Source organism: Diuraphis noxia, unplaced genomic scaffold (genome assembly GCF_037042655.1).
Source record: "Diuraphis noxia isolate RWA-SAM2 unplaced genomic scaffold, SU_Dnox_SAM2 contig0001, whole genome shotgun sequence".
Lineage (NCBI taxonomy): Eukaryota > Metazoa > Arthropoda > Insecta > Hemiptera > Aphididae > Diuraphis > Diuraphis noxia.
In genome coordinates, this window is record NW_028301711.1 from 63,563,396 (window position 1) to 63,582,023 (window position 18,628).

At 24.8% G+C, this 18,628-nt stretch overlaps 1 protein-coding gene across 1 annotated transcript; it reads left to right on the plus strand.

The window, feature by feature from the left end:
- The first annotated feature begins 1,220 nt into the window (after positions 1-1,220).
- Positions 1,221-14,795, plus strand: LOC107169528 (uncharacterized). Its single transcript, XM_089218155.1, has 7 exons — positions 1,221-1,477; positions 9,312-9,522; positions 9,666-9,826; positions 13,206-13,308; positions 13,474-13,715; positions 13,789-13,954; positions 14,026-14,795. Exons 1-7 carry the CDS (start codon positions 1,271-1,273, stop codon positions 14,151-14,153), a joined length of 1,218 nt encoding a protein of 405 aa, XP_089074281.1. The 5' UTR covers positions 1,221-1,270; the 3' UTR covers positions 14,154-14,795.
- The last annotated feature ends 3,833 nt before the right edge of the window (positions 14,796-18,628 follow it).

Here is an 18,628-nt window from a genome sequence, read left to right on the forward strand (position 1 = left end):
GTTACGTATTCTTAAACAAAGACAGACAATAACGTTATCGAATCTCCAACGTTAACGAAAACGACACCAACTAGCTTGCTGCATATTATACATTATAAACGCTGATACCGCGGAAGTATAATTTTAACCAAACTATTCCTAACATATTATAGGTAATACCATAATAGTTTAATAGGTACACAATACAACTGAACAATCATGAGAAATCTCAAATTTATAAAATATCGTTAAAGCTGTATCGTATAATATGGAGATTTCAACGCAATTCAACGAAGATTACTAAATAATTACTAAATAACGAATTTTTTTTAAATAACAATTTTGAGTTCAATGCATTACTTTTTTTTATACAATTATCATTATACTATTATAGTAAAAATTATGATAATCGTAAATGTCAAAATCAGAATACAAAAAAAATATTATTTAACAACAATATAGTGAATAGTGATAGTGTTGATAAAATATTTAGCCGTCATAGAGCTGAAGAGTACACTGCTGACTGCTGTGTTTTACGTGAAAGTACATATTGCTAAATGCAATTTTTTACTATTTTTACTTTTAACTTTGTTCATATTAAATTTATGTATTCAAAAAAAAAGAGAGATTTTTAATTCAATATGTTGTCTCGTCATTGTGTGGATATTAATTATTAATATAAAAACCGAGTTTGCGACGCATCCCGGGCAAAGAACGAATTTTACGAGATTTATTCTGATAGTTTTAAATACTATGAAAAACAAAACTATAATAAAGTATATGAAAATTATTATTGTCTGATCAGTGTTCTAAACGCATAAACACACTTTGGACTGCCCACATAAGAAAAGAATATTATCTTTAGCGATTGAAATCATCGTATCGAGGTAATAATCGTAATATAGGCCTCTAGAGCCTAGACACTACAACATCGTCAATAATTTCCAAACGCTTGTACTTATCTCATCGGATATAATAAATTGTTAATATTATTAGAGTGGTGAGACGCGGCACGCGGCACATTTATTATTTGTTGCGATATATTAAACGATAATAATATGTAGTCGATCATTCGCGTTTTTACCGTTTTGCGCTCTCTTCAAAACGGTGTTGACGATAACAATATCGGAATCGCGCTATGATAGTGTTATACTGACGGCAAACATCTATTAATAACAATTGTTCGGGAATAACAGCACGAAAATACCGCCGCCCGCCGTCGCGACGCACCGCGAGTACCCGTCCCGCCCGGCACAATCGCTTTCGCTGAACGCTATCCGATCCCACGTGTATGCGCGTCGCGACGATCACATTTTCGTGGCGGCAATCGAGTACCGTACTACCGTTCCGTCCGCGTCTTCGCAGTCATTTAAAATTAAACGTCAAATACGTTTGTTCGAAACGGTTTTCCGCTTTTCCAATCCGGTTGTATTCATCTCATCGTTTCATCAGGATCGCCACTGCTGCACGAACGGTCAAAATGACTGATGTGAAAAAGGTGAGTACCATACACGACGATTTGCACGTGACAAAAAATACAGGAACGAGTCTAGTTTTGCGGCCGCTCGAATTTTTCGATTTTTTTTTTTTTCGGAAACCCGTGTATTTTAACGAGCATTAAACGACGGTGTAAAAATAAATTTGCGGAAATCATTAGCTTTGAAATTATACACTAGTTTATAATCTAGTGTAGTGGCCACACGAAATTTTTACTTTTTTTTTTTGAAACCTAAGGTAAATTAACGTTTTAAAAATGATGGTGCCAAAGTATGGTTTTCAATGTAAACAAAAATATATCCCTATACTTGCTATGCAACACCACCTCGAGTAGATCACAGAGTAAGTTATGTCGCGTAATATGTGCAGTGAATAGTGATTATACGTTTTGCTCCTCGGTGCAGTCGCTCTGCTCCGCAAATCGAAAATATCCCGTCACGCGCCTGAGTAAAAAACCGAAAATCGTGAATTACGTAGGTCTATAACTTCAAAACTAATGGTTTCCGCAAATTTATTTTTACACAATCGTTTAAGACTCGTTAAAATACATAGGTTTGCGAAAAAAAAAATCGAAAAATTTTATAAACCATGAATCAATCAACACTACAATCTCTTAGAAACAATGAAATAAAAATTAAACTAAAAAATTAGGTAGGTAATTTAAAATTAATAATAATTAACAACTACAAGAAAATAAGGTGTGTGAATTTGAGTCAGAAGATTAAATAAAATAATATTGCATGAAATGTTATTATTTGTTAAACTTTATAAGACACTGGATGCTGCGACTAAAATGCACTTTACCACTCCCCTCACGAATTTCATAAATATTTTTTTCAAAAACGGGTTTTTTTTATACTGATTTAGGAATTGTTTGAATTTTTTTTTGCGAAAACCATTATTTTGGAAGTTAAAGCCCTCCAAAGTTTGTGAATTTACGTTTATACATTAAGATAATTTAACTAACAATTTAGTAGGTTTTAATGAGATAGTTAGAAAACAGCGATATTGATATAAATATAGAATGTAGTCCAATTAAAATTGAGCGCAATTGGTGTTGAGGGCATGCGTATTAGTGTAAAATCGCAAACTTTGGAAGGCTATAACTTCCAAAATAATGGTTTCCGCACAAAAATTCAGCGTTGAAAAACACGTCTTCAAAAAAAAAAATTTAGAAATTCATGAGGGGCGTGGTAAAGTGAATTTGTTCCAATGCTGCTCGCAAAAATAACTAATAAATTTAAAAAAAACTTGTATATACACCTAAGTTGTAAAAATTTAACAAAGAACTCAAAAAGATGACACACCTGCATGTATTGTTTCTTTTATACAAATTACAAATGGACTAAACTGTGTTCAGCAGTTCTAATTATTTTGTGTTTGTTGATTTTAAAATTAGGTTAAAACAATTACCTTTTATTAAAACTTGCAGGTAAGAACATTACTCATGTTCTCTCCTTGATTGTGTACATTATTTTAAGTTTAAAGTTAGTATGTATATTTTGGATACGTAGAATATTAAAAATAGCCAAAAATGTTCATCTCTATAGGTATAATATTAAAAAGTTGTAAATGCCAAAGAAAGAAGAACATATTATTATGTTATTATCTTTTAGTTAGATAATAGTCAGTTACTTATCAGTTTATTCTAAAATGTATTGAAATTACTGTACATTAATGTGTTAGCGTGCATAATTATATGTTAATATTAAAAGTGGGACAATACATGTAATAGGTACAACATAATAACATATAATTATCTTTAAAAATATCATACTATTTAGATTAGTTCATGCAATATCATATTTTGATAGAATACTATTAGCAATAGCTTTATGCTTGATTTTGGTTTTAGAATTCTAGTATCTGTGATTAATATTAGGTTTATGCTATTTAGAAATAATAAGTAATATGTGCTAAAAACATGAATAATAGGTTTATACTTTTTGAATTAATTAATTATTTACCAGATGAAGAGTTACTGAAGATTTTAATGGGGATTATCCATTTGTTGGTTTTTTGAAAATTGTGAGATTTTTGGTTTAGAAGGGTTTGCAAGTACTTGAATAGCTGACTTTCTAAAATTACTTTTATCATCTAAAATAAATATGAAATTAGTAAAAATCATTATATGATAAATGTATTATAAAAGAACTATTTTATCTAACCTATTGGCAGTTTAAAGTTTGATATTTTCACAATTAATAATTTAAATGATAATTAAAACGCTGACGGCTTGGTAGTATTAAGTGCAAATGTATGGTTTTAAAATGTAATTTTATTAATGAAACACTAGCTTTTTCACTCATTCAAATATATAAATTTGAAATATCTACAACAGTATGTATTCATTAAAACTGTTATATATAATATCTATATAATACCTAAATAAATATATTTAATACATATAATATACCAGTATCATATTACAATTAACTAATAACGTACCAATCGTAACTTTAAAAACTTATTCATTGATGTTAGGTCATTATAGTTAAATGTTTAAGATTTTTAATGATATCAAATAATAATTTTTAATTTGATTAAATAAATTAATGCTACAATAAATGTATTGTTTTTATTTATATTAATAACTATTATAGTATACATATTTTCTTAACTTTCTTAACTTTTGGAATAACTTTAGTTCAAATTAATATTTTTATTTTTTATTGTTCATAAAGTGACCTTGCGCTTCATGTATGATCAATTATTTTTATGTTTATTATTTAGTACTGAAAATAAAAAAAAATTAAATTTTATAACAATTTTTTTGGATAAATTCAAAATAGACTATTTGTGAATCTTATTATAAAATTTTGATGGTAAAAAGATTTATCTGAGTCAAGTAGTTTATTTTTAAAAATTTTTTAAAGTTCAATATTTTTTTGATTAAATTAATTTGGAACGTAATAACTTTTTTTAAAAATATAACTTTTGAGAATTTGCTAACATAATGATATTTCTTAAATTATTTACGTTTTAAATAATATTAACAATTTTTGTCATACATTAAATTAGCAAAAATTTTTATTTATTTTTTTTTTGTCAGGTCTTTCTGTTACACCCAGACCCAGTGTAGTAAGCTCTGTTAACAAGCTATACTACAATATTAAAGAATAGAATATGTTTTGTTATATTATAACAAAATATCATGTGGTCTGATGATTATTGTCATTTACCTATCATATTATATTATAGTTAATTATATTAACTGAAGTACACATTACTTTTATTAAAATTCAATTAATGTTATTGAAGGTTATAGGAGTTGCATATTGTTCTCTCCTTGTTCTATATGTTGCGAATTATAGCAGACCAAACTATAAATCCGAGCTTTACATTGCTGAGTTTATTAAAATTGAAAATTAAAAATGCATATTTTACATATTTTTATAATTTTAGAGAAAAGGTGTATATTTTGACGATTTTTATTGATTTTTGCATATTTGTATGCATATTTAATATTTTCTACAGAAATTAATTTCTTTTCATTCTTGAATAATGTTACATAACACAATGCCAATAACGTGAAAAACAACTTAACTGGTATTATTTAGCATATATTTATTTCGTATTTCACAAATAATGAACATATATTTATTTAACTATTTTTTCAATTCAATATAATCTCAAACGTCAACCAGTAACGCGCCATATTTTTTTATTTTGTTTTATATATATATAAGAGTTTTAAATAATGCAATTTTTTTAAATATATGTTTTTAGAATTTTTTTCGTGCATATTAATAAATAAGTAACATACTTTTAATAAATAAATAAATTAGTTTTGCTTATTTCACATTTTTTCATGCATATTTTGCTTTTTTTTGTTCCTATAACTTCCAAACCCTATTTATTAATAATGACCTGTATAATGACTATAGCTGTTGATAAAGTAATTGATTAAATTTTTTATTTTTTTGGAAGTGTTATAACTTAAAATCATACATAGCTGAACCTAATTTAACTTAAATCATAGGACTGACAAAAATGAAAAAATATTAAACATCAATGAATTTCAAATATATAAGTCAGTTGTTGGAAAACAGATTATATATTTTAGCTTTGCCAATGTAACGACCTTCAACAAAACATTTATATAATTTTTTCAGTTGATCATTAAAATTTTCTTTTTGGCATTTAAAAAAAATAATAATGACTATGGGTATTAACTATTACAACATTTTTTTTTAAAGTCATGGTTAATAAATATTTATAAAATATGGGATTATTATTAATTATCTTGTTTTGCTCTTATCATTGTGTTAGGAAAGTCAATTTGTTTAAATATTTTTATTTAATACTTCCATAGTTAGTTTTAATAGTAATTATACTGTGATAATAATAATATTAAAGAAAGTTCATCTAAATTTTATCACAACATCGTATTATCCGTCACTACAATATACTACAGCATTCTGTGATATTAATCTATATAGGACTTGTCCAATATAGGGATCCCAGATTTATATTTTAAAAATACGGGAAATTTTTTTAAAATCATATCTATATACTTCAATACTTGTAATTTGCATTTGCATTGGTGTTAATTTAGGGAGGTGGAGATGGGACTTATGTTAGCAATTAACATATTTTACATATTAAAGGGAGTTCACCAATTGCCCTTAATATGTCCTTTTTATATACCAATTGCGCTTAAAACATTTTAGGGTTGATATACCAATTGCGCTCTATAGATTTTACATTACTTAAGGAAAACTTATTAGTGAGTTACTAACTGATTGTTTTGCGAGTAATGGTTTGGAAATCATGATATTTGAATTTTGCTTGCCATAAGAATAATACCTAATAGTTTTTTTAAATATTAATTTGAACATGGCATTACAATTTAGAAGAATATAATTTGGTTAGTTTAGGTACATAATAATATACATATTTGTTCACCACGAGGAAAGGAGAATATAATCATTAGTATAACATGGCAATTACAATAACATAATTAATTTGGTCACCACCAGGTATAATAATAACATGATGATTCAAAACAAATATATATAATAAAAGTAAATTAATAGATACACTAATCAGTAACACGTTTGATCGTCAATTATTCAAAATTAAATTGTAATTATAAATATAATAAAAATATATATAAACACATAAATGATTTTTTGGTAGTATTAATAGGTACATAATAATATTATAATTCATATTTAAACATTCTTATAATAATAATAACACAAAATCTTTAAAAATTATTTTCTGCTAATTTCGCCAGATTTGTATTTATTGATATAAGAAGTGATTGTTAATTATTTTGTTAAATATGTTCTATTTGAAATATATTAAGTAAAATATAAAAAGTGCAATTGGTACACTAACCGTAAAATATAAGAGGCGCAATTGGTACAATGACCCATAAATGTATGCCGCACAATTGGTATATTTACCCTACAATACATATTTTGTTTTAGGCGCAACTGGTCCATGCCCATATTAAATTTGAGCCATTTGGCCTAGAAGTAACATTTAATTTTACTCAGTAATATATTATAAAATATAAAGTTAAACACAATATTAAACAGTAGAAACAAATATAAATTATAATTAAAATTAAAAATATATATTATGGTGACTTTCCTATACCTAGTAAAATTTTAACAAAAAATTGAACTTAGACAAAAATTATTATGATTAATTATTAATTTATAACAAAATATATCAAGGTGACTTTCTTATGATAAATTTATATTAAAAAATAAATAAAAATTTTAATAATGTAGAAACATTTAGTTTTACTTATTTGTATACATTATTAATTTATAACATAATATATTAGGTCACTTTCCTCTGATAAAATTATAATAAAAATAATATACCAATACCAACAAAAAAATCATAAGAGATAATTTTAATTTTTTTCAGATTTTTTTATAATCCAATGTTTATTTATTATCATTTGAATTAGACAGTATAGTTTATCAATAATTTAAAATTTAAAAAGCCAAATGATATAAAAAAAATGAATTTTTAAAATAAGGTAGGTACATACGAGACGGATTATCCAAAATACGGGACAAAAAAGTTATTTTTAAACTTTTGTCGGGACACCAGGACATTTCCTTCAAATACGGGACAATCCCATAAAATACGGGACATATGGGATCCCTAGTCCAATATGTCCAATTTTATCTACAATAAGCATTGGAAAATTTTATTTATATATTTTTCTGGTTCTAAATTGTTTTATACCTTGTCATAACCAGTTGTTCATTAGTTAAAAATGCCTAAATTACTCCAATCATTAACTTCTTATTACCCATATAGATATTCATTTTATTTATTATTAAATGTAAACTATTATCTTGTTGTATTAAATATATATTATCTATATATATAAAAATGGAAACAAAAATGTATAACAATTCATCAATTGAGAATGACTGAACCAATTTCGATCACTCTTTTTTTGTTTGGGTCGTAATTGCCAGGAGAAAGTTCTTACCTCAGTTCTTATGGATGAAAAAATTGAGAAAGTTGTTGGGTTAGAGAAATATGATGAGGGTGTGACAAAATTAAAGTGGCGCCATCTGCCCATTAAAAAATAAAATAAATTATATTTATATTTTTTGGTAGTCAAAGGCAACCATTTAAACAAACAAGACAAGTGCTCTCGAGAGCAGCTATTTTTAGGATGGACATTTTTGTTTATTTATAAATGGTAGTAGTATGTATTTGTATGTTCACAGTCAGCTTTTACGTGGTAAAAAAATTGTTCAATGGGAAATGGTGCCCTCCGAGAACACTGATTTACCGCGTAACACAATACGGTGATTATACAAAATTGACCGTATATTTGCCCCTTGCACAAAAATATTTACCGCATCAACTATTTTTTTATTAGATTTTCTGTTTTTTTAATTTTTCAATCAAATATCGCTAAATTTTATAAAAATAATATTTCAAGTAAAGAACACAATTATTTAATAAACTTTTTTTATAAAAATTTAAAAAAACTGAAAATCTAATAAAAAATAGTTGATGCGGTAAATATTTTTGTGTAAGGGGCAAATAGACGGACAATTTATTGTAATCACCGTATTGTGTTACGTGGTAAATCTGTGTTCTCGGAGTGGAACATTTCCCTTTGAACAATTTTTTTTACCGCGTAAAAGCTGGCTGTGAACATACAAATACATACTACTAATGGTTGCTTTAGTGACGGTTATTAATTGTTCTGTGTTATTAGTGATGGTTATATATATATTATCTGTTAGTCCTATATACATTCTTAAACAGCTGGACCGATTGCGACAAAATTTGGTACATAATTTTATTAGACATATGGGCAGAGATATGCTAAGTTCGAAAGTGTTATGCCTAAATATCATTGAATATTTAAATTGTCAACATTATTTTGAAAAAACGAAGAAAATTACATAATGATATACGAAATTGAATATCGTTGTAAGATTATAATATATTTTAACCACTATCTATCATTATGTATAAAAATATACTGCTAGCATCATCACATGAAACTAATTTAACACACAGTATGAACTATGGACCATAAAAGAGATAGGATTTTTAACGGGCTACAAAGTATTATTAATTTATAATAATAAATTATTATAACTGCTTATTTATTGTCAAAAACAAATGACAGTAATAGTTTATCAAATTAAACTTTATAAAACTTCTTTGATTTACAAAAAGCTTTCCTGTACACAAAATATAGGTATCTTCCAATAATATAAATTAATAAAACACATTTCTTGAGTTAAATTATCTGACATGACTTTAAATAATGATTTTTTGAATTAATAATTTATTAAATAATCATAAAATTGAATATACGTTTTTCTTAGATGTCTTGGGTATGTGCCTACTTCCCAAAATCCTATGAATATTGTGTGATACCTATGAATTGGTTATTGGTAAAAAAAGGTGATAGTAACAAAATGTACTGCCAATGGCCACCTCAGGACAAGATGACTAGTGAAGTTGCAATAAGAGCTGACCCTCCAGATTCAACTTGGTTAACATTTAGAATACAAATTATAGTCAAAAAACTATTTGGTAAGTCTTTAAATTAGCTTTAGGTTAATACTATTTGAGTAATGCCTGTGTAATAAATATTTGAAAATAGTTTATTTTTTAAGTTGAAATAGCACATAGGATAAGGTACCTACAACCAAATATGACTTTTTTTTTTTTTTAAGATGATTATATTCAAGCTTGGCACCACCTAGTAATATTAGTTGAATCTTCGTTACCAAACACTTCGCTGATTTCAACAAAAAAGGTTAAGAAGAGCAACTTATCCCAACCTAGGAATGTTAATATGCTGACTGATGCATGCTCTTCAAGTCAATTATTAGAGGTACCTGATAATTTTTTTTTCTTATATATTGATTTTTTTTTTAAATGTTGATGATTATAACTTTGTATTCATTATTGCTAGGGTTTAAAAGTATGTGCATAAATATGCATTTATGCACATAAAAACACTGAATTATATTGTGCTAACCTAATATACCTTTTCTATATAAATATAAATACCTTTTAGTTGATGGTAATTAAAAATATTATTTTTTTAAAACATTTAAAAAAAACTTTGATTTCAAATTTCAAATTACGAAATATTATAAATGTTTAATTTTTGTACATCGAAAAGCTCTGCTTAGATGATGAAATTGGAGTGTATTTAAAGTACATTAAAAAGGTATCACTTGAATAATCTTCTGTTAAAAAAAGGAATTATTGATATTACGAACAACTTAAATCAAATCTACACTATACTAGAACAGTTCTATATTAGTTACTAATATGTTTTAGATTCTGAGCTTAGCGATGAATGTATTAATTTTAAATGCTTCGAATTTTTCTACTCGGGTGGGTCTAAAGTAAAAAAACTTCCCAATAGTTTTCAAAAGTACCTGGAATAAAAAAGAGAAGTGGGTACCACTCTATATATATTATAGATGTGTTAAATTTGAATTAATGAAAGGTGTTATCGTACACGAAAAACGATTCTGAACAGAGATGATTTGTCAGTCTAGGATATATTATACTAGGTACCTATATTTAAATTATGATATATTTTTATTCGCTCACAAATGATTTTTATTTTGACTCTGGAGTTTTCTTCTTACAGTTAATTGAAGAAAATGTTATGGAGAACATTGTGACTAATGATTTTTTTATTATTTTTTTATTACGATAATAACAACTTATTATAATTGTTGTATTAAATTTTAAAATATTTTTGATAGACAAATTTTTTTCACAGACATTCAAAAATAAAAAACTTAAAAATCCAAAATTTAATCGTAAATAGATAAGCTTAATATAAAAATTTGGTGAAATATTCTAGTATTTACAATGATTCGTTTTTGAGTTACAGCAAAATAAAAAAATTGATTTTGCCAAAAACTAATGAGGCGTAAAATTCCCATTTTTTTTGTTACTATTTTGGGGTTTGTCCCCTTTCCTGACACTTTTTAAAACTACTTGCAATATTTTACTTCTGATCCCCAAAGTACCAACTATATGAATTTTCTTTTTCAAAGAGGGATTGAAGTCGAAAATCAAAGCATTATTTTTCCTCCAAAATGTGATGACAGACCTTCAAAAAAACATACATCATTGTAAAATCAATAATAATACTGTTACTTAAAAAACTTTTAAGAAACCTTGAATTGTATTTTAAAATTTTTTTACAAAATTTCTTATAGCTTCATAACCACAGATTATATAAAATTATATTTATATATTTATTATATTTTATACAATCTAAATTCTTAACTATAAATAACTTTAAAAGTCATTTTATCATGTTTTACTTTTTATCTTAAACCAAAAAAATACAATCAACTTAGAATAAAACAAGGAATAAAATTACTATCTTAAAAAATATAATCTAAAAATACTATCTTTCAAAAACTATAGTTACTCTTTTATCAGAAAGACACTGATATCAAAAATTGGAGTATATCACAAATAGTGACGTTAGACAGAAAAATAACAATAGATGACATTTTCCTCAAATGTTTCTAAAAGAACTTTTTGAATAACTTCAAGTATTGGCTTAAAAAATTTTGATTTTGATTAGTAATTTTTTGAATTATTGTCAATAAAAACGATTTTCAGTCATAAAAACTTAAACAAGTAATATTTTAATAGGTTCCTTATAGGTGGTTAATGTAAATTAAAAGTCACAACACTTTACAAATATTTTTTTATAGGGCCAAAAAAATTTTATCAACACTTAAAAAAAATTTTTCAAAAAAATTGAAAATTATAGTTGTCTATAAATACCTCAAAAAAAGTCAAAACTTTTTGAAAATCAATTTGGTCGAAAACTGGTTTTGTGTAAAAATTCCAGTTTTTCTGTCATTTTTTTTTCTCGATTTTTTTGAAAACTGTTCGAAAATGTTTACTTTTGACCTCTATAATGCACCAAGGATCTTCAATTTTACATCGGAAACCACCCCCAAAGTTTGAAATTGAAGCATTATTTCGATTAGTTATGCTGTACACACAAAAACAAAAAAAAAAAAAAAAACACACATCTTTGTAAAATCAATACATTCATCACTTCGTTCAGAATCTAAAATTATAAGGATAAAAAATATTTGAAAATATAATTTTTTATTAAAAACATTGGTTTTTTAACAACTTGAAACTTTGAAATAACGAGTGTTTAGTGATAAAAGAATTAGTTGGTATTTAAGGTTTTAAAGTTAGATCGAGGGTCGGATTTACAACAATCTATTATAAGTTTTCCTACCTATAAGAAATAAAAAGTTAACTAGAATTTTTTATAATAGAATGAAGTTAAATTTTTTATTCATTAAAATATTATACCCATCACCTATTCACAAATTTCCATTTAGCATTTTTTTTTCTTTTGTATCATTATTTAATCAAAATTAAATTTTCAAAATATTTTGATCGTTTCGAGTTACCTATTATACGTATAAAACATTTTACATTAATTTTAATTTTTTTTTTTTAAATCTATCAGAATGCTTAAAAAACTAAATACAATATTCCTCATAAGCTGTAATAGCTGTTAAAAAATATTAAAAAGATACTTAAACAAAAATGCATGTAAAGTTACATTTATTTTTAAGAGAATTTAAGTTCAAATTTTGACAAAATTGGTTATATAACCATAAACTAACAAATTTTCCTCTATCAATAGTAATTATTTTATTACTATTTAAATAAATACTAATTGTAAAAACTGTATACTAGGTGATGATCAATCACTAAGCACATTTCATTGACTGTAAATATAGTAAATGTACTTTCTTTATCCTTTTCACTGTTCCAAACTACTATTACATTACTTTATTTTATAATATTATCATTTGTAGATAATCATACAACTTTTATGTAATTCTGGCTTTTATTGTGTTAAACTTAAATAATTAGATCATATAGAAAAGTTTTTTTCATTTGAAAAGTTAAAACATATAGAATGAAATAAAAACATAAAAAAATAAAAAAATAAATATTTTGGAGAGGTTAAATAGTGTGGGCAGTGAAAAGGTTAAAAACAGTTGGTATGAAAAGTGGGCACTTCCAAATAGTAGACAAAATTACAATGACCGAGAATGTTCGGATTTAGAGGTTTCCCTTAATACCTAATAATGACTTTTCATTGATATACATTTTTAAATTTTACTAATTTTGAAGTTGTTCTTTTAATTAAATCTACATATTTACAATATGTTTGTACTATGTTAACTTAGAATATTAATCTGCCTAATGAAGAGATGAAAACTGGACAAGAGCCGATAATGGATACTCCTGAGTCAATTGACACTCATAATGATGATTCCACTCATTTAAATAGTAAACATAGTTTTTTTTCTCTTAAAATCTAAACTTTGTTTGTGTTACATATATATTTTATTTATACATAAATTATTTATGTATTATGTTAAATAAATATATCTTGAATTATAGTCAATATTATGTTAGTTGCTTATGATTGATCATTTTTTATTTTGCACATAGACTTGGAGATAAAAAACTTATTATATGGAATTTTCAATGGTGGAATAAATTTAAAATTTATGTTAAGCCAAGTATTGTCAAAATTGGAAGATTTGGAACAACTTTTTGTTAAAATGAATTTACCAGTATCCAAAAATGTAGATGCACAGTTTTTAGAAAAGTTTCCAATTAACAGTCCAGATGAATTAAAACATATAGAAGAATGTATATTAGGGAACGAACTTGACTTTGGGCTTAAACTAGTAAGATGTTTTTGTTTTTATGTAAAATATATTAATTTAGAATTTAATAGTTTAACTTTCTTGTTAATAATAGGAAATGTATATTAAAACAATTGGTGGCAGTTCTTTTAAAAATCATGTAATACGTGTTTTGTCAAGATTTATCACTGATGAATATGCAACAAAATGTTCATGGTCTGGTAGAGGAAAAGGAAAATTAACTACAATTCGTGATACATGTTTGATTAAGATTATAAGAAGTAAAGCAATTTTTTTTTATTTATCAGAGGTCATTTTATCTCAATTTCTTGAATGCATTTAATATTTATAGGAATTTTGCAAAAATGTTATGATCCACAAATAAATACAGATTTTGAATTTGAGAAAATTGTAGTTGGATGGCTTAAGTATAGTGTTTCAAGATACAATAAGTCAAAGCCGCAAAAGTTTGAAAAATAAACACAATTGTGAACCTATTTTCGTTCAAAGATAGTATTTTCTTTTAATCTATGATTTAAATACAATATTTCAGTTATCAAATTCAAGATTTTTATGTTCAGAATATTTGTTGATATTTATACAGCACAGTTTTAAATTACTTTTATGAAGATTAAGTTTTTTATCAGTACAGTTTTAAAGGTTACTCCAGTATTATCTTACATATTAATATATTATAAAAGTATTTGATGTTTTTGTTTTGATTCAAATATTATAAGTTACTTTGAATTATTTTTATATAAGTTTTTATCCAAAAAAAAAAACTCACATTTTTGTGATTTTATATTTCATTTTTACATAAGTATTACAAAAATTGTTATGAGGTAGGTACCTACTTTTTGATAGTTATATATTAATTTTATTATGATATTCTAATTTATAAACAAGTATAAAATGTTTGTTATTTATTTAAGAGATGATTTGTTACAATACTTTTTTTTTAAATAATATTTAAATACCTTAACCTTGAATTATATTGTGGAGTTTTTATATGTATATTTTTTTTTCTGTACTTATGTATTATTAATATTTTATGGTTTTAATCAAACAAAAGTTATGTTGTATTATTTTAATGAAAAATAAAATGTTCCATTAATAGTTGTATATAACTTTAAATTTGATTAAAAATAAAAAAATAATTAATTAAGGATCATACATAACTGAACTCTTCAAATGAGTCTAAGCCCAAAAGTGCTCTTTAACAGACACCTATTAGAATCTATCTAAATCAGAAGTCACTAAAAGTCCAAATGTCAACCAAAATAAATGTGGTTGTAGAAATTAGAACTTTATTGGGCCCGCAGACATTTTACAATTTATTTATTTTTAATGGTAAGATCAAGAATTTTTAGTAATCTCTGACATAAATCATTGGTAAAACAATATATTAATAATAATAATAATATATAATATGTATATGGCGGGGATAACTATTATGTCAGATATTTCACATTTAAACACTTAATTACAACTATCTGCAAATAATATTTTTAAATTACAACAATATAATTAAAATTATGATTATTGGTTGTTTAATATGTAATTTCGTCCAAATTTGAACTTAAAAAAACACTTGATAAAATTTTATCTGTAGGTATAGTTTTTAGATTTTTTTTTAGTCACAGAATTAACTACATACGTGAAACATTGTTTTAAATTTTCCATCTTTGGCTATAAAAGTTGAACATTTCATAAATTTTTAGAAACTAAATAGTTTGTAAATATTCAATTTAATAAATTTTGTCAAAATTTCATCATGAACAGTTATTTATTTTATCAAGTATAGGAATCCGGGAATTGATAAAATAAACATATGGTGTTAATTTCAAGTTTCTAGTTATTAGTTTTTAATAACAACAAAATAAGAATATCAGTACCTACAAGAGAAATCCAAAAATGTAATTTTTTGATTTTTGGTAGAAAATTTTTATTTGATAAAAGTAGACAAACTTATACAGAATCTTGTATTCAAATTTCAATTCTTAGACTTAATAAGATAAATATTTATGAATTTCTAACTCAAAATAATTTGAAAATGTTGGTGGTTTTTAACATAAAAATTCAAAATTTAAGTGCTAATAATTTAAATTGTGACTACCTATCTATTTTTAATAATTTTAACCACCATCTTAAAAATAAATTAGTTAGGTGCATTGTATTTAGTTTTTAAGCTTTTTTACACAACAAACAAAATTTTATTGACATTTATAATAATAAAAAAAAAAAAAACTAAAAAAATTGAATATAAATAACTTAAAAAGATTTTAAATACTTTGAAAATTTTATCAAGTATAAGAAATGCCAATGTAAACATTCAGTGAAAACTTTGTGTCTATAATTATTTGTTATAGAGTTACACCAATATCAAAAATTCCCATTTATTCTTTTTATTTTTTATTTTTTTTTCCTGGCACTTTTGAAGAATAAATACTAGACATTTTTATCTCCCCAATGTGCCTATGTGCCCAACTTCAAGTATTAACAGTTATTGGTACATAAGTTACATTTAAAAAAATATAATTTTTTTTTTTATATTGGTTTAGTGTGAAAATTGTTGTTTTTTTTAAGATGTCTTCAAAAACTAAGGGAATTTTAAATTTTTACGACCTCTCAAAAGTACAAATTAAATTCACTTTTCTACTAGAGAAAAAGCTGATGTCGAAAATTGAAGAATTTTTACCATCCTAAATGTTGATAAAACAGAAAAAAAGAAACAAAAGAAAACACACAATGCTTAAAAATCATTCAGTATATTATAATATGTGTTGACCCTAATAAAATATTCAAACATCAAAATAGACGAGCTAAAAAACTTATGGTATATTCTATAGTATTATACTACTATACAAAATAGGTTGGAATATCTAGTTAAACATATAAATCGAAGTTCAAAACCAGAAAAATTGTAGGTTTGAAAACAATGTCAAGGAAACTTTTAGGTATTAACGCAGTTTCAATGTCAGTATTAGCATTGATATTCCAGTTCTAGATATTTCTCTTTTTTCAGTACTAATTTTATTCTACCTTTAACAAAGCCAATGCCCATAAGTAGAGGTGAAGCCAAAAAATATACAAATCTATAAATTATAATACATTATATATAATTAAACCCCAAGAAAATTACAGGTTTAATTGTAAAATAAGATTCAAATTTTTCTATCCATCTGATTGTTTTCTTATAATGATTGGTAAAATTGTTTTATGTGAACTGAAGAAAAATATTATTGTAATGACGTAGCAATCATTGAAATTTGTTTAAAGTTCTGGTCACTCCATTAAAATTGTGATCAAATTTTGTTGATAATTAATTATTTTCTTGGAAACAAAAATGAATTCAAAATTTTGTTTAATAAAACTTATTGAATGATGGAGAATTCAAGTATAGAGCATTTATCAATATGTTTTCATCTTGTCATTGATCATTTAGAATATTTAGATGTATCTGTACAATTTTTATCGTTTTTTGATACAGGGTTAATTATTTCTCCGATTTTGTTTAGCTTGATTACTGATGTTCTAATTATGTATATTATGCTAGAGTTATGACTATGTAAGGATGTATATGAATTTCTTCCCCCCCCCCCAAAAAAAAAAAACTTAGAAACTAAAAAAATTGATACAAATATAAAATTATGCCCTTAAAACAATTAAATAGAATATTATAAAATGCATAAAAATGTAATCCATTATCCTAATGGCTGCTTATTTATTATTTCACTTTTGATTTAATTCTAAAAATAACTATTCTAGGTCTTAACAATTTAAATATTATTTTTGGTTAATTTTACATACTTTATTTTTTAGTGGATTAACATTGATTAGTTATCAGACTAAACATTTTTAAAGGATGAAAAACTTTGTTAATTATCTGCAGCAGTGATTGGTGCATATTATTGAAATTTATCAATTAATTAGTTTTTTTTCAAAATTAGAGCTCATTTAGTATTATTTTCATAATACACACTTATTTATTTTAATCCTCTAAATATTCAAAATAAAATTCAATGTCATGGAAAATTATTTTTTAACTTGGTCTGCTATGTCATGCACATAAAAAGAATAATAATATGAAAACATCATTAAATCATAAGTATTCCTAATCTTAGTTATGATGGTACTACAAAGAATGATTAAAACCTTTAGACACTTAATAATCTTTTAATAAAGGGGGGAGTGAATACATAGAACCTTGAATGCTTTTTTAAAATGTTGGCGCCATTATGTTTACTTATATCTAACTATTGATTGATGATAATGTTTCAATATCAAATATTTGAGTTCTAAAAAAATAATCACCAGACTAATAAATAATTAATTTAAATTTAAAAATCAAGTACATATTTAAATACAAAAGTATTGCTACACGTTAACATGTTTAAAAAATTCTAATGCTCCAGCAAAAGGGAGGGAAGGAATGACTGGCCTCCAAAGCCAATTAACCTACAATTAAAAAAGGCCTGTCATTCAGGAAAATTTAGAGGAGCTATTATAATTTTTTTGTCAAACTCAACTGTAGATCATAGGAAGTAGTAAATTATTAAATCGATATCCATTTATCTCTTGTTATACATTAGTTTTGTACTTACAGAATATCTTTTAAACATTTAAATTTAAAACAGCACCTGTTTTAGTAATTTATAATTTATAAATATCCTATTCCATATTTGTAAGTTAATGCCTATTTATAGTTTGCATAGAATTTGTACTCGTAAATTTATTATTCTTACTCTTTAATAATAGTGACATTCAAATACAACAATTTGAATATGTTCATAATCTATCACAATGCTAACGCTAACTGTAAATACATTACACTAATGATAGGTAGGTATAAGTATTACCAATAATTATCGATTTATTTTATTCTACTATCTAATTCAGTGTTTCCTAACCTTTTTTACTTAACGCCCCTTTTAGATTTTAAAACAACCCAAACT

Bases quoted from the DNA above. Each gene is read 5' to 3' on its own strand.
- LOC107169528 (XM_089218155.1), top strand. From the start codon at position 1,271: ATGCGCGTCGCGACGATCACATTTTCGTGGCGGCAATCGAGTACCGTA. The intron at 9,523-9,665 runs GTAAGTCTTTAA...TTTTTTTTTAAG, and splicing joins TATAGTCAAAAAACTATTTG to ATGATTATATTCAAGCTTGG. The intron at 13,716-13,788 runs GTAAGATGTTTT...TGTTAATAATAG, and splicing joins TTGACTTTGGGCTTAAACTA to GAAATGTATATTAAAACAAT.